Source organism: Protomyctophum bolini, assembly GCF_963924005.1.
Source record: "Protomyctophum bolini genome assembly, chromosome: 2".
Classification (NCBI taxonomy): Eukaryota; Metazoa; Chordata; class Actinopteri; order Myctophiformes; family Myctophidae; genus Protomyctophum; species Protomyctophum bolini.
Genome location: NC_137863.1, coordinates 21,910,559 through 21,934,267, shown reverse-complemented (window position 1 = coordinate 21,934,267; position 23,709 = coordinate 21,910,559). Strand labels below are relative to the sequence as shown.

At 42.5% G+C, this 23,709-nt stretch overlaps 1 protein-coding gene across 3 annotated transcripts in view; it reads left to right on the top strand.

Moving 5' to 3' along the window:
• Nucleotides 1–20,705, top strand: part of grm2a (glutamate receptor, metabotropic 2a) — a gene marked incomplete at its 3' end in the record, with an annotated part of 35,664 nt that extends 14,959 nt beyond the window's left edge. Inside the window, exons 2-6 of one of the 3 annotated variants that reach the window (XM_080780109.1) lie at nt 7,812–8,081; nt 9,157–9,724; nt 12,464–13,536; nt 19,388–19,565; nt 20,606–20,705. In XM_080780109.1, coding sequence (XP_080636235.1) covers nt 7,812–8,081; nt 9,157–9,724; nt 12,464–13,536; nt 19,388–19,565; nt 20,606–20,676 — 2,160 coding nt within the window. Of the gene's footprint in view, nt 1–7,811; nt 8,082–9,156; nt 9,725–12,463; nt 13,537–19,387; nt 19,587–20,605 lie in introns of all 3 variants that reach the window. The other 2 variants (XM_080780111.1, XM_080780110.1) reach the window with 2 other exon arrangements.
• Between the last annotated feature and the right edge of the window lie 3,004 nt (nt 20,706–23,709).

The following is a 23,709-nucleotide window of genomic DNA, read 5'->3' as shown; positions in this document are numbered from 1 at the left end:
CCTTCAGATCCTGCAACTTCTGATAAATGTATACATAACATGCTAAGTTATCCTGGAAACCAGACAGGGGGGGAAATAAATCATTTTCATTTGAATTACATTTTGCTCACCCCAGAGTTGTGGGTGACCAATTAGAGCACACTATTCAAAGTGAGAGTTTTTTTTTTTGCTGTGACGTGTCACGTTGGAATGTGTTTGTAACCACCCCTTGGAAATAAATCTTCCACACTGAAGTTGCCAGGCTATTACTAAGTAACCTTGCAGAGCCTAGTCTTTAAATTATTTCTAGTTAATTTTATTTTTAGTCAAATACATTTCCTTTGCCCTATTCTGTTGCTAAATTGCACATAATGCAGGAGGCAGCAGGACGTTGCGTTATTGAAAATGAGTGCTTCAAACTCTGACACTCTGAAAAAGAATCACCTGCACGGAATTTCTTGACAGAAAGTAGCTCATAATAATTATGTCTACGGTGGACTTTTATGAAACAAAACACTTTGCAGATATAGAAATTGAGGATAATTCAAGCTTTCCGTACACCTGCAAAGTTAGTGGGTTTACCATCATTTAACCCATTCTGACCGGGCACCCATTTTGGTGTTAGCATCATGTTACGCTTTATGTATTGAAAAATAGCAGATCTACAAGCTCATATCGCGCCACCGAGTGGCGCGATACGAGCTTGTAGGTCTGCTATTTTTGAAAAATTCGAAGAACGACTGACATTTTTAGAATCTGATCTCAGGTCAGAATGGGTTCATCAGACCAGTGTGTGTCCAGTGGAAACCTCGTATGAATCTGATCTCAGGTCAGAATGGGTTAATACAATCAGATTGCACTTTTCTGTTTGGATGTATGGGCTGTCCAGGCCAGAAAGTATAGAGTTTATAACTTCCGGGTGTGATGATGTCACACGCATAGCCTCTATGCAGGCCAGACACCACAAGGCCATGCTGGAATGTACCTTTTATTTTTGTCTTCTAAATTGTATATTCTACCAGATTCCAGACAATGCCATGAGCGTTCTGTATAGAAGTGTGCATAATTTCAGTGCGGTGAATGTAATTTCCTGGCACTGTATTAAAAGCAATCACTCTTCTTGCTGGGTGAGATATTTATACCTGGCAGAGGAAAGATAATGAAGCACAGATATGTGTGGCTATGCCACTGATACAGTGGCAGTTGTGAGAGATCACTATATATATGCTCCTTCAACTTATACTGTGTTATCGGGTTGCTCTGATATTCAATTCAATTCAATCAATACTTTATTTCAGACCCAGGGAGATCCATATCACAGAAATACACATGTATTGCTGTATACAGGGTTAGTCAAAGCAGTAATGATATAATTATCTGACTCAGTTGCTCTACACATACATTTATACATCAAGTTTCTTAAAACTTCTGTGCAAGTTGGTGCCCTGACACTTACAAACATATACAGTATGGCTAGCACTGGAGCTTCTTGGACCTCGTAGCAGTACTATCACTGTACGCCACCTTGAGTTTTATCATGCTCTCTTGTTTATATCGACACCCCAGATGAGCAGTGTAGCCGTGTAGCAGTCATAGTAGTGTACTGTGTACTACTGTTAATAGTAGTTAACAGGTGTAAATCATAGATGTAATTAAGAGGAATTATGTTTCTGGCTTAGGTCTGCTATTACTGGTTCTGATTTAATGAATGATTCTGTGATGTTAGTACTGCACCGCACATTAGATAATGGATTATTGTGCTGCCTAAAATAGAGTTTTGGCCTTTGTTTCTGCCTCATTAAAACAATTATGACATTTTAGATAATAGCAATGATCCATTATACAGTATGTTAAGCCTATAATCAAAGAGTTTAGATTCATCACACTGTTGTGAAACTGCACTGTCAGTGATGTTCTGCTGTGCGTGGGAAACCTCAGAGGAAAATTACTTTTGAAATATTAACCACTGTCTAATAATTTATCTTGCAACAACAGCACGGAGTGTTTTGAGGTTCATTCTGTGGCCATGTTTTCAACTTATGCAACTCAAATCACACATACAAATTATGCATAATTTATCATGAGCCATTTGAATCATAATCTTGAAAAGGTGCAGGCTGAGTTCTTAGTTAATTACGCCTACCCTTTTTAAATAAATATTGCATTAAATAAAAACATTGTAGTGTGCTCTATCTAGAATTTAAATTCCGATATGTGCCCAATCTGTTGGCCTTCCATTCACACATATTCATATTAATACCAGTAAGACGCCTGAGGGCGAGAAGCGGGCGAGGTCGTGTGCACACATCCGCCTGGGTGACAGCAGACTGCTGGGCGAGTGCTGGTGCTTTGGCATGGGGGGTAAGATCTTAATTTGCGGGCCTGCTTAGAACTCGTCTAGAGTTTAAATGGACAGGTATCAGTCAAAAGGGAGACATCGAAGAGGAAGGATGGATGGGGAAGGATCAACATATAGAATGTCAGAACAGGTCAGCTCCATATATGGAGATCTAAGGGTTTGAGGTCAGATGTAGAGTTGCTGGCCAATATTGATGACATCAGGGATCTCCATATATGGGCTTAATATTAATGACATCAGGGATCTCCATCCCATGGAAATGCACGATTCCATAGTTAACTGTGAACTTCAGTCGCAATAAAAGTGATTAAAATGTGATTAAATATAGATTTCTTTGAGATCCTGCACTGACATCGCAAGGATGAAGTGGTATTATTGCTGAGATATTTCAGCAGGCTATACCGTATGAGGCAAATATGATGAAACACACATCACACGTTCAATTATGCTGACTGTGTCAGATCTCAGGTTTAGGACACAAGGTCAGGCTTTGCTCAGATGCAATTTGTGGAACAAAGTAGGCTACTGTACGCTCTGTTGGCCTTCCAATTTGTAGAGGCCCTCTACATATTTTAAACAGATATGAGTGCAGACTGTACAGTCCTTGACCTTGGATGGCACCCTCTGGGTCAAGAACTGCACTGTTTGTAAATATATCAATGATGTGATTATAATCCATTTGTAATGGATAAATCCGTTATTGGCCTGGAAGAGAGGTCATCAGGTGGTCCCCATTCCCCAACCTTCTTAAGCTCTAACCGCACACCAAAGGGTCAAGACGGTTTTAGCGGTGTCCCTGCGCGTGAATCTCGTTTGCGTCCGAGCATAGGCATGGTAACTCCCCGCCTGCCTGTGATTGGCCTACCGACACTGCCCGTCTTGACTGTCCTCCGAGGTGGATATAATGCTAGATAGTATGATGCGAGGTTACTCCGTGGTGAGAAATAATACAAGTACGATACAAGTATGATACAAGATAACTATAACTTGTAAGTTTTATTTTTGTAGAAGAGGCAAACTAATATTGTTTATACCGTTTGCTTTGATGGAATAGAGCGCCGCAGTCCCCGCCCCCTTTCAGAAAAGCGAGTGGCCCAGGAAGTGAAAGCCCCATGCATTCTGCCATCGGCACTTTTAATATAATTTATTTAAAGACGGTTACGCCGCGGACAAAGCCAATTCGGATCGTGACGAATCATGACAATGAACACAATATTTTGGGACGATCAAATCATTAGAAAGAAGAAAAGAAAGTCAGGAGACAACACTATTTGTTTTATTTTTCGTCTTATAAATTATTTGATCGGCCCAAAATATTGTGTTCATTGTCATGATTCGTCACGATCCGAATTGGCTTTGTCCGTGGCGTAACCGTCTTTAAATAAATTATATTAAAAGTGCCGATGGCAGAATGCATGGGGCTTTCACTTCCTGGGCCACTCGCTTTCTGAAAGGGGGCGGGGACTGCGGCGCTCTATAATTGCTTGAACATGCGCTCCGTAATATGATTTGACGTGTGTGTATTCTAAAATAAAGTGTTTGTGTTGATTTTTGTGTAATTTGTTTATATGTGTAAACTTAAAACATTATTGTAGCCTACTATAAAAGGTCTATTTTCCCTTCATCTTTATCCTTTTTAGTGTAATAGTATTGGTTAACTATAATTAGATTAATACACGATAATCAACACTAACACTTTATTTAGAACACACCCAAATCATATTACGGAGTGCATGTTCAATCAATAATCCAAGCTATCATTCTCTTGTTGTATTATTTCTCAATCTCACCACGGAGTAACCTCGCGTCTCGGAGGACAGTCAAGACGGGCCAATATTCCATTTCTAAAGGATAAAGCCTTGGCCTGGAAGAGATCATCAGGTGGTCCCCAACCGATATGAGTGTTTCACTCATATCGGTTTCAAACTACAGGCTTGAAATGACATTAAATATTCAGCAATTCATTCATTAAAGTAAAGTGTGTTTGTGACTATTGATATATTGTCGATGTAGCGTGGTGTCCAAAACAGACACACTCAACAATCAATGAAAGACTGCCGGGAAAAACATGATGGAAGCAGTAGCCTACTATTAGATTATAGTTCTGCCTTTGATATGACAAATCATAGAATTTTAATTGATAACATTGAGTGTTGTGGTTTTGCCCCTAAGGCGTTTTCATGGCTTGAAGGCTATTTAGTATTTATATAACGGAACTCAAAGTGTATGTTGAATAATGTAACGGATGGAAACAAATCTTTTGGGTGTTACACTAACACTACTAGTGAACAATCTATCATGGTCGACTTGAGACACATTGATTCAGTCTTGGTAAAGTACTGCTCAATGATTTGGCCAGGGGCAAACAGGGGAGACCGGGGAAAGTTGCATCCAGCTGGTTCAATACAGAGCTTGTCCTGAGCTGTACACCGAGATGTAATGTTTAAAAAATGCATGTCAAGCTCTCCTGGTCCGTCGACAGTCTTCTTGAGAAATGTTAATGAGATGAAACATCCTATACCTGTCTGTCTCTATAATCAACTTACACCTAGTTCTTAAAATCATATTAGACGAGACATGCCACCAGAGGGTGCTATCATGTCCCTGAAGCCAGAATATGCAGTGTTGTATAGAGCCAATACAATGTAATTGTTGTCCAATCTGCATGGTGGAGTACGTTCATGCAATATAACATATTGGTGGTGATTATATTTTGTCTCCCTGCTCTTCTATTGTGACATTTAGATCATGCCAAAGGTCATGTCGCACCTAGACACAAGATCTGACACAACTTTTGACCTCAAGATTCAACTTATCCCTTTATTACCTTATTATTAGCACAATGGTAAAATGGTCAAATTCAGAACTTGTGCAGGAAACCGGGTTCTTATCTGGTGTACGTAGAAGAGGAAAGTTTACAGCTTTAATATTAAACTGGATTCATATGAGAGAATCTATTTCCGGCTAAAGATTAGGCCTTACTTTATATCTCTTGTCAGTTTGCCACATTGGTTACAGTCTGCTTTCTTCCGAGGAGAGCAAACACACTGCTCCCGTACCAGCTGTCTCACCACATGTTGAGGAAGGTTGTCAAAACGGGTTAAGGAGAGAGTTGTTTTTGGATGATGGTACATAGCAATATGTTTATTAGCCTATCTGCATAATCAGTGTGTCTGGCAAGCTTAAAGAAACCTCAAGGGAAGCTAACTTTTGAAATGTTAACATCTGCCCTCAGCCCCCCCCCTCCCTCTCCCTATACTGTAGTTCTCTCTTTCTCCCTGGCAAGATGCGTCGTGCAATTTATCGTGTATCATGACATTTTCAAGAATTTTCTCTGTATTCACCGTACGAAGACGAACGCAGTATGAGCCTTAAGTGGTTAATGTACAACAGAGGTTATTGAATTTAGCTCTCCTCCAATATTGCATGCCTTGCATTTAGGGAGCAGCGAAAAAGAATACTTGAATGAGAAAGGATATAACTTGGATATAGATCAAGATCAAATTAAAAGGTGCATTTACATAGCGCTTTTATCCAAAGTGCTTTACATAGATTGTGCATTACATTCAGCCATTCACACACACATTCATACACCGATGGCAGAGGAAACCATGCAAGGCACCAACCTGCACGTCGGCAGCAATTAGGGGCTCCCGAGTCTTGCTCAAGGACACTTCGACACCAACTAAATAGTTCAGTTAGTCAGTTAGTTCATGCAGGACACGCTCAGGAGCCAGACTGTAATCAGCGGTCTGCTGATTGTTTCTGCTTTTCTTCACACCAATCACAGCTTTGCTGATTGTTCCAAATCAGCCACGCTTTTCTACACTCAACAGCTCACGTTCACAGCTCTTTTCTACACTCAACAGCTCACGTTCACAGCTCAAGCTCTGAACATGGCGGCCCCTTTAACTATGGCTTCCTCTCCTCATTCATTACACCTCTGCTTCTCCTGCACCATGAAGTGCTTCAAGCTTCGCCTCCTCCAAAGGTTATGATTCATTATAATTAAGTCTGCTGACTCAAGTTAATCTGATTCAATGCATTGGACAGATTTATAGCAGAATCTCATTTTCGAGCGGGTTCTAAACACAAATAAAACATTTCATATACCGGTAATACAAATACACAACACACACATACAAATACTGAGGGCGAGAAGCGACCGGGAGAGGTCACGTGCACTGGCCATATATGGAGTGTGTCTTGAGTATACAGGGTTTGATGAGGTCAGATCAACATATGGAATAGATTCTGAACAGGTCAGCTCCATATATGGAGATCTAAGGGTGGCAGCGGTGGCAGTGTCTTGAGTGTACAGGGTTTGATGAGAGCCCAGGTAGGGCCGGGCCTTAATTTTCGGGCCTGTTGAGAACTCTAGTTTTCGCCGGCTGCCGGGCGCGGCTGCACAAATAACTTTAGGGCAGGCCCGTCTATCTATAGTTTACATGGATATTGACATGGGTGAAGCATCTCCCCTTTTCTTTGCAAGCCCATTTAGACCTGCGGCTGATTCTAGAACCGCCTTCTAAATCCTAACCTACGTTTTTCTGAAAAAACATTCAGCCTTTTCAACGAATGTTACTGGAATTCAAGGTACCATGCTATGAGAATGGTGGCTAGATGTAGATGTATAGTGATTAGTCTGGATCCCCTTAGGCTCGCAGGGAAGTGCCTGAAGCAAGAGCCAGTTGTTGCTTATTATGCACACTGCACTTGGCATCACGACACTGACAAAACCTCTTACACACAAAAAGAAAAGTTTAGATTATCTGGTGTTTTGTCCATTTGTCCGTCCGTTCCGATCGAGCATCCCATCTCCCTTTTATTCTTTATTCTCATTATACACACTGTCAATTGAAACTATATCTATAAATATCTCCACCGGGCCAGGTGGACCTACCCAGGTGCTTTGTAAGTTGTATAGCTTGCAGCCATCAGGATATGAGGAAGTTTCAGGGGAAAATAACGTTTCTATGACATTATGGTTATTTGTGGCACCCCTTATTGCTTTTGCTGGTGCGTGCTTCTGGAGGTTATTGGAGAAAAAAAAGAAAAATGTGCATGGCATGAAAGCATATATATATGGGGAGTTGAAACATGATCCAAGGAATTGGATTGGATTTTTGTGTACACTAACTGTAATGTCTGCTGGAATAGCGCCACCATAAAAAAAAACATCATCATTTATAAATAGTTGTTACTGGATGAGTTGTTGAAGTAAAGCAACAACCTGATGTGTATCAGTGGTGTCAAGTAACAAAGTACATTTAGTCAAGTACTGTACTTCTACTTTTGGTACACTTAAGTACGTTTACTCAAGTAAATTCTTAATTCAGAACTTTTACTTGTAACAGCTGTGTTTCTACATTTCAATATTGATACTTTTACTTAAGTATCTGTCTCATAAGTATTACAAAAACGTGAGTACTTTCCCCCACCACTGATACATAAAATACACCCTTCATTCCAGGTGGCCAACCTGCTCCGGCTCTTCCAGATCCCCCAGATCAGCTACGCCTCCACCAGCGCCAAGCTCAGCGACAAGAGCCGCTACGACTACTTTGCCCGCACCGTGCCGCCCGACTTCTACCAGGCCAAGGCCATGGCGGAGATCCTGCGCTACTTCAACTGGACCTACGTGTCCACCGTGGCGTCGGAGGGCGACTACGGTGAGACGGGCATCGACGCCTTCCAGCAGGAGGCCCGCGCCCGCCACATCTGCATCGCCACGTCCGCCAAGGTCAGCCGCAGTGTTGTTTTCTACAGTCGACTACAACTAATGTTCGTCGACTACCTTTTTCCACTGACGAAAACTAAATGGAAACTGAATAAAAACTAAGCTATGATGACTAAAACTAAATATACTATACTATATACTAAATATACTGACTATTTTGTCAACAAATAAAAACTAGACTAAAATGTTAGGAAGGGACTAGTGGACAAGAGATCCAGTATAAGTCATTTTACACTTGGTTACATGCTGAAAATAGCCGATCTTCAAGCTCACAATGCGTCGCGCTTCGACGTGTTGTGAGTTTGTAGATCTGCTATTTTCCGCAAATGTAAAATCAGCCATTACGACGGCATCAAGGTCCGCCAAAATACATTTTTGTCGACTAAATCAACTGTACATTTAATCAACTAAAATCTTATGATATTTAGTCGACTAAAACTAGACAAACGCTAAAACATTCCAGGTGACTACATCTAAATGAAAAATATTCAAGAGACTATGACTAAAACTTAAATCAAAATTTAGCCGTGGTGTAAGGTACCCTATTGGCCTGAATATTACACTGTTTTTTCCAATGGAAATATCCCAAAAAACGGGGTCGTATTATAACCGGTACTAGACTGTTTAGACAAATTAGTTTTGAAAAATGGGGATCGTCTTATAAAAAGTTTACCCCTAACTAAGACCCTAACAGAGAGTTAAACAAAAATACAATTCTAAATCCCTAACTAACCTAACTAACCAAAAGTACAATAAATCAGGGAAAAGAAAATACTTGGAACCCCTACATGGTGGAGTAGGAACCGGGCTTCACATTAGAAAATAATAATGTACAGACTTAATAAGAATAACAATTATCGTAAATCGATTTATCAAAACCGATTTATGATTTATCAAACCCGATTTACGATTTACAATTCACGATTTATCAAACCCGATTCACGATTTATGATTTACAATTTAGTGAATTTTGAATACGACACTTCTTGTGAGTAACGTTAGTACATCTACATTGCGCTATTGATACTTTTTACTATTTACTAAATTTTGAGTACTTTTTTTCCCCCACCCCCTGAAGGTGAGCCGCACCATGAGCCGCTTTAGCTACGAGAACGTGATCCGCTCGCTGCAGCAGAAGTCCAACGCCAAGGTGGTCATCCTGTTCACGCGCAGCGAGGACGCCCGCGAGCTGCTGGTGGCGGCCAACCGCATGAACGTCTCCTTCACGTGGGTTGCCAGCGACGGCTGGGGGGCGCAGGAGAGCGTGGTGAGGGGCAGCGAGGCCGTGGCGGACGGGGCCTTCACCATCGAGCTGGCCTCGTACCCGCTCCCCCACTTCAATGACTACTTCACAGGCCTGCACCCGTACAACAACACGCGGAACCCCTGGTTCCGGGAGTTCTGGGAGAACCAGTTCCAATGCAGCCTCCACGACCTGAGCTGCGGCAGGCACTCGCTGCGGGACGTCCCGTTCGAGCCCGAGAACAAGATCATGTTCGTGGTGAACGCCGTCTACGCCATGGCCACGGCTCTGCACAACATGAGACAGGCCCTGTGTCCCAACTCCACCAAGGTCTGTGAGGCCCTGAAGCCGGGCAACGGACGCAAGTTTTACAGGGACTACATTCTCAAGGTCAAGTTTGATGGTGAGTAAAGTGTTGCTGAGTGAATACACATTTGTTATGTAATAAGTGACAGAAAAATCTAAATTGTCATTTCAGATTGCTTATTTTATTTATGATGTGTTTTTTTTCCCTCCCATGCCTGTTCCCTTTAACCCAATTAGGCCTGACGACGAGATTAAAAAAATGTCTTCTAAATTCTGACAGTTTTCTGAAATACCTATGTTTCTATGTCAGTGGTGCTCAATATTTCAGGGCAAGGACGCCCAGAATTGTCTGTATTTGGCTGCAGACTCCAATCTGAAAATGTGTTGTTCCAGAAGCAAGGATTTGAGTTAAAAACGTTCGCTCTGAAAGAATATATTCAAACATTTGGGCCACATTTTCACGAATTTTCAAAATTAGCAGACCTACAAGTTTATACCTCGACACTCGGTGCAGCGCTATGAGCTTGTAGATCTGCTATTTTTCAATAGCTAAAGTATAACAATGCTTTAAAACACCAAAAGGGGTTCCCGCCCAGAATGCGTTAAATAAATCCCAATAATGATATCTTGCCAAATGCCCTGCATGCATGCTGACAGATTTGATTACATCAATTTAGATTAATTGCACCAATTCGTTTTAAATGTGGAAACGGCGAAAGACGAGATGTTTTCACATCACAGTGGCGATAATAAGACCTAGTTATGATTCAATTTGCAAAGATGAAACGACTGCTGGAGTGGTTTCACGCTTGGAGGCTCATTTTGTCACGCATCTCGACTCTCACTGTGAAATAATTATGGGAGGATTCCTCAACCTGAGCATTGTAGAGGCAGATCACACACTGGGGCAACGTCTTCAAAATAATGGTCATTGATATGCTATTGCTTAATCCATTTTGGGTGGGAACCCCTTTTGGTGTTTTAAACATTATGTTATAATTTAGCTATTGAAAAATAGCAGAACTACAAGCTCATAGCGCGCCACCGAGTGGCGCGCAACGAGCTTGTAGATCTGCTATTTTTTTTTTATCGTGAAAATGTGGCGCAAATTTAGAATAAAACATTTTTAACCAAAATCTTTGCTTCTGGGGGGGTCGGTGAACAACATATTTTCAGATGGGGGTCATATAATTCTGCGTGGGTCCTTGGCATGAAATAGTTTGAAAACCACTGACATAGAAACATTTTTCAGAAAACTGTCACCATTTAGAAGACATTTGTAGAATGGTTAACAGGTCTAAATGGGTTAAACACCAGCAAATGATTCACAACACTAACATTTATAAATATGTATCTTATGCATATGAATAAACAGACTGTCATGGATGATAACATGATATAGATATCAAAAGTGCTGGCTGCTTGTACTGTAAGTGAGCTTATAGTTATCTGTCTCATTGTTAGAATTCAAATATTGATAAAGCAACAAAGTGTAAACCCGATCTATAGAGGTTAGGGAGTTTATGCCAATGTGATGTGGTTATGATTTGCATGTCTGCTCTCAGCAGATTTTAATTAAATACCTGTACTGTACTACTGTATCTGAAAAGATCAGATTGTATTACATGTCTGAAATGACCCGGTTACCTCAGGGATGCAGGACATCTTCAGGTTCTTAGCACGTTAAAGAGTTGGTCAAAATCGATGTAAACATTCCAAATATGATCCTTACTTTGTATTCATAATAATTCTTTCGACCGCGGTCGAGATTATGGATTTCACAATGCCACGCCAGACTTCCCAGTCCTTCATTGCCATCCCCAGTTCCTGCTGATGAATTTGTCCCTAGTGATGAGGGAATGACAGTTTTGACTGGTCTTGAGGCAGGATTCCAGAGAAGAAGGGAAAAATATAACCTCATGAACCTCATGATAGCAGTGGCCGGCAAACTGTGTTCTTCTGGATCGGACTAGTGAAGAAACACTTTGTACTAGAAGGTTCAATAGCTGTCCATGTTTAAAAGAAAATACACATTTCAGTGCTCTGCATCAACATAAAAAGTCATTTATAATAATATCTAAAATGCTATAGCTGTTTATTTCAGCCCCATGTTTATTTAGAAATGGAACATTTGGATTTTCTTTTTAAAGATATCACAAGCAGTTACTATTTGAACAACTTCCGAATTTCTCTGTGAAATTCTCATTCCAGAGTAAATTGCCGCAAAATGTGGTTAAAGGAAGCAGAACGACACTTTATGGCTTCAATTATGTAGATCCACAATGTGCAGCTGTGTCCCCGTCTCAATCTGGGGCGGCCAGGAGCAATAGCTTGTCGGGAGAGGCATGTCAAATGATCAAAATGATCAAATACCAGGTTGTCCTTTCAGAAATGTGGCCTGACGAGTAGGTCGCCGTCCACATAACAGTATTAGCGCTATAGGAAGGATCAATCAATCCACACTGTCAAATTGAATCAATGTAAAAACACTGAACATAATGATTACAAACCTCATTAACGGTTTATAGTTGGGGGGGAAAAAAAACCCACAAAGAACACACCAGAGTGGCACTCCAAAAATAAAAAATATATATTATTGTTCTAATTAACTATACTACACTAACGTGCCTTGCCTTTATCACAGCTGCTATGCCAAAACACATTAGCAGCCTGAAGTAGCACATTACAACTAAAAGTCTGTCTTTTTTATTTTGGAGTTCTGCTATCATGTATTCAGCCTCAGAGGCAATCGGAGGAAGCGTAAAGACACTTCAGTCTTACATAATTACATGAGATGACCCCGATCCTCTCTCCTTTCTTCCTCTTTCCTCGCCAGCACCCTTTCGACCGGCGGATACCGAGGACATGGTCAGCTTCGACACGTTCGGGGACAGCCTCGGCCGCTACAACATCTTCCACTACCACAAGGAGGGCCGGCGCTACGTGTACCGCAAGGTGGGCTACTGGGCCCAGAACCTGACCCTCAACACCCACCTGATCCCCTGGGGGGCCGGCCACGGCCACGCGGCGCCCACCTCCCAGTGCAGCGACCCCTGCCGGAAAAACGAGATCAAGAGCATGCAGCCGGGCGACGTGTGCTGCTGGATCTGCATCCCCTGCCAGTCCTTCCAGTTCCTGCAGGACGAGTTCAACTGCGCCGACTGCAGCTTCGGCCAGTGGCCGCTGGCCAACCTGACGGGCTGCTACGACCTGCCCGAGGAGTACATCCGCTGGGAGGACGCCTGGGCCGTCGGGCCCGTCACCATCTCCTGCCTCGGCATGACGTGCACGCTCTTCGTCGTCGGCCTCTTCCTCAAGCACAACGAGACGCCCGTGGTGAAGGCGAGCGGCCGCGAGCTCTCCTACATCCTGCTGCTGGGCGTGCTGATGTGCTACTGCATGACGTTCATCTACATCGCGGTGCCCTCCACGGCGGTGTGCACGCTGCGCCGGCTGGGCCTGGGCACCTCGTTCGCCGTGTGCTACTCGGCGCTGCTGACCAAGACCAACCGCATCGCGCGCATCTTCAGTGGCGTCAAGGACGGCGCCCAGCGGCCGCGCTTCATCAGCCCGGCCTCCCAGGTGGCCATCTGCGGCGCGCTCATCTCCTGCCAGCTGGTGGTGGTGGTGGTGTGGCTCCTGATTGAGACCCCGGGCGTCCGGAAGGAGGTTAGCCCCGAGAGGAGGGACGTGGTCACCCTCAAGTGCAACAGCAAAGACTCCTCCATGCTCGTGTCGCTCACCTACAACTGCATCCTCATCATCCTCTGCACCGTCTACGCCTTCAAGACTCGCAAGTGCCCGGAGAACTTCAACGAGGCCAAATTCATAGGGTTCACCATGTACACGACCTGCATCATCTGGCTGGCCTTCCAGCCCATCTTTTATGTCACGGCCAGCGACTACCGGGTAAGTTGTCACGTTACCGAGATGCGTTTTGATTAAAGATGGCGTTCCGTGATTTTAAATTTTTCTGTTTTGTATGTGTCTATGGAGTTAGCTTTACTACAATTTACAATTCTACAACTCTAATAGACCCCCAGGTGTGGTTAGAATATATTACTCTAATAGACCCCCAGGTGTGGTCAGGTGGGTGGTGCCACAAAACCAGGTATACTTAATGAACTGGTGGGTGTGGCCACATAAAAACATAATTTTAACACTTTCTGTACACTTTTTTCTTCCTAGTATAATCATAGTACCTGATGATCATGTTTTACGGGGTAAACATCTTTAAATGAACAACAAACAAATAGTGGAATCATTTCTTGACAGCACATAGTGTAGTGCCATCGTCTGATTGCTATTGAGTAGCCGTCAGCATCGCCAGGGCAAATCTGATGACGCATTGCGAAAAGGGCTTGTTTTTAGCCTCGAGAATAGGATTTTTTTTGATTGATTGATTGAAATATTTATTAACAGTTTGCAGAATTACAGTACATTTCAAGCACAAACTCAATACAAAGACTGTTAACTGTGAGTGAACAACCCAATTAAGCATTACACTTGTTTACAAGAGGGTCCACCTTGTTCAATTAATCAAAACATTTAGAGACGTACAAATAGACACTTCTATATACCGGTAGTCAAAGAACAGAACAGGAATTCATCATAAAGGAGGTAAAAAGGGAAAAGAAACATATACAGTGAGCCGAGGGAAAAAAGGGTGGGCGGTGGGGGAAATGCATCCTTGTTGCACCAATACACAATACTAAGTTCAGGGAATATTTGACCTTCACATATAGAGATGTCCTAGATATAAATCTGAAAAGAGGAAATCTTTAGCATGTAAGACAATGAACAAGCAAGAAGAAAAGAGGAAAAGGTGTTCAATCACATGTAAAATGATAAACGTATGCATGAGACACTGGGGGGGAGGGTCCATTTGGTTGAATTTGAGTTGAATGAGTTAAATTAACCCTTACTTAAATGATACCTTTATGATCCCATTCGTAAAAAAGTGTCTTAAGAGGTGTGAAGAAGGGGTGGGGGCGGAGGGAGGGTGATGGGGGGTCTCGTGGGGAGAGAGGGAGAGAGAAATCCCTTGACACAATGACCTCTAGAGAAACAGAATGCATGATGGGAAGTGAACGTATACCTACATGTCGCTGTGCATAACCGTGTGCAGTGGAGTGTAATAGAGTCCCAGCTGTGTCCCCTGGCTGTCCAGGGACCACAGCATGGCTCCCAGGGACCCTTTACTTCCTCCGGGCCCCCCAGGCCTGCAGTATACCACGACGGGCTCATCAGATGCATGGACACAAAACATCACTTTGCCATATGAATAAATCATTACTGGAGGCAGCGACTGAATTGGCCACTATACACCAAAAGATTTTGAGTTTCCACCACAGTCACGGAGACGTGAGTCTGATTACTTGCTCGCTGTTGTCGTGCACTGTAAATATAGCGTTTAATGTGTTGCCCTGCAACACATTTGCGTGCTTGTAGATCCGCCACTCACAGAGAATAAATCTGGCATCGCTTGTGTTTCCCCATGTTGTATATACCTTGTTCAGATGCTGTTGTTGCAGCTTGATATGTTACAGTCAGGTCTCCTGCCAAACGGCCAGGTATAAATTCTGAGCCTTTCATGAAATGTTAAAGCAAACTAAATTGCACGCACTGAGTCATGAATAACACATTTGATTGCAATATGAAATATTGAGGATATCCTCGCTGTCCCCTGAGGGAACGGGCTCTGCTCGGATGCCAGGGCGGCCATCTCATCTCGACAGCAAACAGAGCTGATTAAACAGCCCGCTGCCGATGTGAAACATTCCCTGCACCCCTGTGAAAACACTGTTGTTGGGTGACATATTTGGTGTGACAAATATCAGTAATCTTTACAACAGCATCCTGTCAACATAATGAGTTCTCTCTCTCTCTCTCTAAATACAAAAAAGAAGGGAGGAAAAAAAGCAATGGGCTATTGACTTATCTATGTGATTTCATGTCAGATACTTTGCAGCCTCACAACTAGCTCTGGTCCATAGCCTCCTGCACTTTACTGCCGTTGCATTGAGGCTATGCGACCGTTCTATTTCCTGGCTCGCATGAAATACGGACCAACATCTCTCTGTTACGAAAATAAAAATATTTTTTCACCTACTCACCAATACAAACGCGGGTTGTGCCATTAGAAAGCCTACTTTCCTTAGTGGAAGCACTAATGACACAACTCGCCTTTGTATTGGTGAGTAGGTGAAATGCTCTTTTTATTTTCGTAACAGAGGAAAGGTTGGTCCGTGTTTCATGAAATACTACAGTAAAGTAAAATAAATCACACCCGTGTGAAGTGAGGGGTGCTAATATATTAAAGTCTAACTCATTAGGTGATGTAATGGTGATATGAAACAAACGGTGCAAACATTTAACGCCATTAACAATAAAGAGACAATATGAAATGACACATTATGACGTAAGTTTTCCCTTCATTGTCAATGGTGTTTTCAAAACAAACAAGACAAACATTAATCCTGTGTATAGGAGGGGCTAGTGCCCCTCAAAAATACCTAACACAAAAGTACAGTACTTGAGTAAATGTATTACACCACTGATCCCTGTTACGGCTTTGTCATCCTGTATTGATTAACATCCTTCCAATCATCAGTGCTATCATCCTCACACCTGATTAACATCCTTCCAATCATCAGTGCTATCATCCTCACACCTGCCTGGACAGTTGAATGAAGAAACGACGTGTGCCTTTGAAGCATGGGGCAACAACCAATAAAGCAATCAAGCAGTATAGCAGTGGCAGATATTGTCAACATAGTGTGAGCTCAGGCCTCATTCACACGTATCAAACACTGATCAAGCAAATGTTTGGTCGAACACCACCAGCAATCAGCAATCAAACACAAATGCTTGGTCAAACCATGTGACTCCCATTGGAAAAGCATTGTGGTGGCCTAAAAGAACGACCAAACATTTGCTTGATCAGTGTTTGATACGTGTGAATGCTGTGATTTGGGATGCCATAACTTCTTTTAAATTATTAAAAGAGCGAGCAATGCTTGGTAAATTAGGTTAATGTTGGAGAAAACAAAGCAACAGGTTCCCTAGCTCCTCGCCTTCTTTACTCGTCTACACAACAGCGAGTGTGAGTCTGGAAAACCCAAGGACTCCAAATATACAGTACAAAGCTCTACAATAAACATATAACACAAAGCACAATGAAATGACCATATGCAGTATGCACACAGTTGACATTTTGCTCTTACATCATACATGGATGGGAACCCCTTTTGGTGGCTTTAAGCATTATGTTACTGTAGCTATTGAAAGAGTGCCGCGCTACGAACTTGGAGTGCCGAGCTACGTACGAACTTGTAGGTCTGCTATTTTTCAAAAATCGTGAAAATGTGGTGCAAATCTTTGAATATATATCTACGTTTTTATCTCAAATCTTTGCTTCTGGGTGAGGTCTGGAACCTGGCTGGAACAACATATTTTCAGATGGGGATCGGCAGCCGAATACAGATATTTTTTTGGCATGAAATATTGAGAACCACTGACAGAAACATAGGTATTTCAGATAACCTTCAGGATTTAGAAGACTTTTTTTAAATGTCGATGTCAGGTCTAAATTAAGGCAGTATCCCCTGTGAAGCTCTTGGGGAATAATTCAATTTTGAAGATATGCACACAACAGCAGTGGCAGGTATAGGACCATGGTCGCCATGCTCCACACGTGACTACCCTGTCCTACACAACCCCTTTCATCTGAAGGTATAGGACCATGGTCGCCATGCTCCACACGTGTGTACCCTGTCCTATACAACCCTTTTCATCTGAAGGTATAGTATAGGACCATGGTCGCCATGCTCCACACGTGTGTACCCTATACAACCCTTTTCATCTGAAGGTATAGGACCATGGTCGCCATGCTCCACACGTGTGTACCCTGTCCTATACAACCCTTTTCATCTGAAGGTATAGGACCATGGTCGCCATGCTCCACACGTGTGTACCCTGTCCTATACAACCCTTTTCATCTGAAGGTATAGGACCATGGTATAGCCATGCTCCACATGTGTGTACCCTGTCCTATACAACCCCTTTCATCTGAAGGTATAGGACCATGGTATAGCCATGCTCCACATGTGTGTACCCTGTCCTATACAACCCCTTTCATCTGAAGGTATAGTATAGGACCATGGTCGCCATGCTCCACACGTGTGTACCCTGTCCTATACAACCCTTTTCATCTGAAGGTATAGTATAGGACCATGGTCGCCATGCTCCACACGTGCCTACCCTGTCCTACACAACCCTTTTCAGCTGAAGGAGTCTTTTCTGCAAAGGCAGATTTCTTGCCTTCTGCTCTTCCTAAGCAACATCTTGTTGAATTATTAAAACCACTTAACGGCTCATTCTTATGCAGTATATACTGTCCGCATCTTTAGCTCTATTCACAACTATTTCTGATTTAAAGAACAGAATGTGTCTGTGTGGCCCCTCCCATCATGTGTGCCTGCCTGGCGTTGCTGAGGTTATAAAGGCTACACAAATCCTTTTCTACCTTCACATCTTACCCTGTCTCCAGGTGCCGTGAAGAAATGTCACACTCCAAGGTATTGTTTCTTTTCTTTTGAATCTGGAGTCCCAACCCAATAACTGGCACGTGGTGTGACGGGGCACAGGGCATGCAGTGTGACGGGGTGGATGATATCGCAAAAGGGATAAAATCAAGTGAAAAGGAGAGAGAGAGAGAGAGAAAGAGAGAGAGAGAGACGTACGTTTTCTCCCTGCGTCTCCGCTGACTAATATCACAGGGCCCTGCATGAGCGCAGACGCTGATTAGCTCTCATCCACTCCTTGGTTTCTGCTGAACCCCCACGGACCCACCCAGCGCTTGGGCGACAGACGACCGGTCTGCAAAAGACCAAAAAAATGATAATGTGAGTTCATGCCGCGACCGGGCTGGTTTATACCTCCGGCCTGGTAGAGAGATACATTTATAATAATAAGCCTGCATAAAACAACAATGTGTGCACTCAACTGCCCCAATAGTCGGTGCCAACCTCACGTTAATACCATCATTAGCATTCAAAGGAATATCAGAAACCTGCTGTGGCAAAATGGGACGGTTGGAAAATGCACCTGCCACCCATCATCATGCGATACTGGTTTATAGACAAAACGGGGGTGTATTTGAAAATAAAACACCAGACGGCACATATATCGAGGTGTGCGGGCGGATTCAATGAAAGAAGGCCTGGCAATATTGACTACCAGTCAAATAAACAGCTAATTTACACCTCTCTTGGATGCTGCTTCGGGGGCCACACAATCCTTAACTGATCTCTTCCTCCTTTACTTTATACCTGATCTATCCTATTTTCTGTATTAAAACTTCACACCGTGTGAATTGAGGGGCGCTCTTATCATCGTACATCATCCATTCATTGTCAATGGGACAATGTGTAGGAGGAAAACAGACGGTTTGCTCGTCTACATATTATGACGTATAAATTCTCCATTCATTGTCAATGAGAATTTAATGTTTGTGTAAGACGAGGATCTACACTATAGCTGAATATAGAAGGGGCTAGCGCCCCTCAAACAGAAAGAAACCCAGTGGAGTAAATGAATATCTGCTCCACACGTGCACGCAGAGACAAACCTTTACCACAAAGATACTACCCCAACATCAAAGATGCCTTCTGTTCATGAAGGTGGTTGTATAGGCTATATCGGGTGAGGTGAGTGAGTCATCTTTCCATCTCTCTCTTGTTGTGCATAACACCACCAGGTGCAGACGACCACCATGTGTATCTCCGTCAGTCTGAGTGGCTCTGTGGTGCTGGGATGCCTCTTTGCCCCCAAGGTCCACGTCATCCTGTTCCAGCCCCAGAAGAACGTCAGCACACTCCGAGTGGCCGCCACCCGCTTCAGCGTCAACACTGCCCCCGGCTCCAGTTTCTCTCAAGGTACAACCTACCGACTAACCAGTGTTGTTTTTGTCCACTAAAACTAAGACGAAAAATGTTCGTCGACTACCTTTTTCCACTGACGAGAATGAAATGGAAACTAAATGAAAACTAAGCTGTAATGACTAAAACTAAGACTAAATATATTGACAATTTAGTCAACAGCTAAAAACTACACTAAAATGCTAGGAAGGGACTAAGGGACAAGAGATCCAGTATATGTCATTTTACACTAGATTGCATGCTGAAAATAGCAGATCTACAAGCTCACAACGCGTCGCAGTGTTGCGAGCTTGTAGGCTATTTTCAGCAAGTGTAAAAAGTCATTGCGACGGCATCAAGGCCCGCCAAAATTCATTCATTCATTCAAATCTTATGACATTTAGTCGACTAAAACTAAACATTCCAGGTGACTAAAATGTGACTAAAACTAAATGAATTATTCAAGAGACTATGTCTAAAACTAAAATAGAAATTTGCTGCCAAAAACAACACTGCAAAGTAAAAGTCAAGAATAAAAGTCCAAAAGTATCTAAATGTACTTCAAGTACCAACATTAGAAAGTACTCATTGGATGTCCTGTTTCATGTTTTTTTTTTCAAATGTTTTCTTTTGAAAAATAGCAGCTCTATTGCAATGCGACGCATTGTGAGCTTGTAGATCGGCTATTTTCAAATGGCCGAAATGTGTAGGCCTATAGAAAATACTCAAGTAAAGTATAAATAGCCTACCCCCTAAAAACCAACCAAAAACAAACCTACAGTAGGCCTACTTAAGTAAATACCACCACCACTGATCGTCACATTACGTCCACATACTGTGTGGGTATGTTCAATAGGTCAGTGGTTCCAAAACCTTTTCAAGGACCCCCAAATTGACACAAATTAGCCTGCGGACCGTCTAAAACCGTCTCGACCCTTTGGTGTGTTTAGGGCTTAACACTGCTGATATTAGGAATTCAGTTTCCACTCACACCACACAAAATGTATATTCCTAAAAAGTATTATTGAGTATCTTTGTATTTTGCTTGTCTTTTGCAGCGTCAGCCTCAGTTGTTCCGACAGTGTGCAACGGACGAGAAGTGGTGGATTCCACGACGTCCTCCTTGTGAAGATCAGAAGGGTTCCTCTCCAGTTCCTCTGCCAAGCATTGTAAACAGAGTTCTACTGCATAATTAATCACTAGTCCAGAATCAGGTGTTTCTGATTATTAAAAGAGGTCACACAGAAGGTCATGTTGTTGTCCTCTAAGTGCTGTGAGTACAAAATGTCCTGATTCTTTTTCTTCTTTGACTAGTAGCGAGTTTGAAAAGAAATGCCAACGACGTTCCATCTAGACCATTTTTTTATTAAAGATTCTACTTGCGACATGGAGTAAATTATAGTAAATCTGTTAAATGTAATATATACAGGATGTTTTTAATGTAGATTTGGTGAACCAGTTTGTGCTTTCTTGTAATTTATGTAAATAAAGAAAATGTGATTTTTATTAATATTAAAATGAGCGGGCTTATTGACTATTCTGTCAAGTACCTTAGTGGACTATATGGAACTCATAGTAAATACAAATCTGATTTTCAACCACAATATCCACGCTGATGTTATTTCAAACTGTTTAAAGGGCCTTTGTGGATCAGGAAAGCTGTGGATTGTAACATGACTAAATTGTTACTTTATACAATTAAGAAAATCATAATGATCATAAACTGAAACCAGATTAAGGAAAGTTTATGCATGTACTATGTAAACTCTTAAATTCCATTTTCCAGCCATTCAGTTGCAAAAAGTAAATAAAAAAGAATCTGGGGACCCCCCAAACTAATTTGACAACCCCCCAGGTTGAGAACCCCTGTGCTAGACGCTGGAGTAAACCACTTATTCCTAATATTAAACATCTTAGTGGACACTAGTATTAGTTTTGTGCAATGAGAGACAATGAAGTAGTCCCAAATATTAAACATCTGCTAATACTGGATGAAATTCACCAAAGCTGTCCCAAATGTGACCTAACGCTGCCATCTTCTGGCCAATGTGTGGTCTTATTCTACAAGAAATCATCAGTACTTGGATCTGTGACAGTGGTGAGTACAGTACATGACATTTTCAGAAGGGAGCTTGATTACAGGGTCAATGGTTAAAATCATTCGACTAGCTGAAGTCTGTTTCATCTCCACCATCAAGAATTACCGGTAGAGTCTTCTATACTGCCAAAATTTGTATCGCTACAATGTGGATGTTGTGAATACTCAAATACTCCCCACATGGAAGGTTTATTTTTGTCTTTTAACTTAATGAGAGGGCTACGTTAACTACTAACTCAGATATGCTCCACCTACAACAGCAAGGCTCTGTAAGGTTGGTCAAAACAGCGCAGGCCGTCAGCAGGACGTCAGCACACCAGACTGAGCTGCCAGACCTGTAGGCCTACATGTCTACGTAGCCTACTTGAACTTCACCTGACAATATTACACAGTTGAGAGAAGGTATAAGAAAGACTTAGGAATATGACTCTGTCACTGTCACAATGGCCTTATATAATAAAGTAATATAGCTGAATTTGATAAAGTAATTTCCTCTTTCTCCCAACTGTGACATCATACATTAATTGGCATAAACGGTATAGAGTAGGGTAATTCAATATTACCCTAGGCACATTCTCATTGAGAGGAATCAATCACTCAGCTATAATTAGACCAGGGGCCTAGCCAGATTTTGGTACCATTTTGGTATTTTTGTATTGTTCTGGACAACCGTGGGTCTGACCAACTCTACACCGGGGCGGCGGCGGCGGTGGCTCAGGGGTAGAGTGCCTGGATGGGAACCGCAAGGTTGCCAGTTCGAACCCGGGCTCCCCCAGAGTTACTGTCGAAGTGTCCTTGAGCAAGACACTGAACCCCTAATTGCTCCCGATGTGCTAGTTGGTGCCTTGCATGGTTTCCGCTGCCATCGGTGTGTGAATGGGTGAATGTAATGCACAATCTATGTAAAGCGCCTTGGATAAAGGCGCTATATAAATGCACCATTTACCATTTACCATTTACACCGGGCACTGCACTCACAGTGGGGGTGTCGAATTTGAAGACGGTGGGGCAAACAGTTGTTGAGTTATGTGTATTACAGCTGACAGACAGAGTTGTGGTGCAATTATAGATAGACTATACCTGTGCCCGTCAGCCTACTTTGGAACGATGCAACTTGGGAACCTAATAATACCTGTTTTAACCATCTTTCTGTGTTGCTTTTGTGCCCATACTGTATATGGAGATCTCTGTATATGCCTGTATGCAAACTGACTGTGAAAAGTGGACTGTAAGTAATCAAATTGCAGGTGTGGGGTTGCCATGGACATATATAAAGGTTCCGCCCTCCCGTCGACACACATGACTCCGACGAACTGCAGCGGCCAATGGAGGCATCTATTTCTTATCATCATACATCATATTTCATAATGCTTTAAATAGCATGTGACGTGTCAAACTAGGGGGTTTTCACAATTCTGAATCCATTCCAAGGATTACTTTTGCACGAAAAACACTCCTTGGCCTACATTCAGCCATGGCCACTTGCCCAAATGTGCCCAAATGTGATGACCTCATCACAGAGAGTGACATGGAGGTACATGAAGATGATGGAGTCGGGCCATGAAGTTAAAAATTAGGAGAATAAGAGAGGGTATGACGACAAAAGAAAAGGGAAAAATGGTATGTCTATAGCCCAGAATGTGAATACAGAAGAAAGATACATGTTTGGAATGAGAGCAGTGACCCAAAAGTGATCCACATGCGGTATAGGAACTATTAGGTTCATAACCTGGACAAGTGGGGTAATCAGATCAATGAGACTTAAGAGAAAGTAACAAGGAGTGGACAGTAATCATAGAATGTAGGTCAAAGCAGCAGAGGGATGATGTGAGGACTTGAGTGAGATACTTTGCTTCCAACCTAAATTAATGTGTAGTAAAATATATACAGGCTACACGAGGCCAGACAAATGACACGACTCAGAGAAGGGAAGAAGGAGCTTAGGAAATCAGTACTGTATGTACAACATTTGACGAGTTTTAGTTTTAGATTGGATTAGATGTCTTTATTATCCACAAGGGAAATTTGTTTTGCTCAGGTCAATGCATACATACAGGACAATAC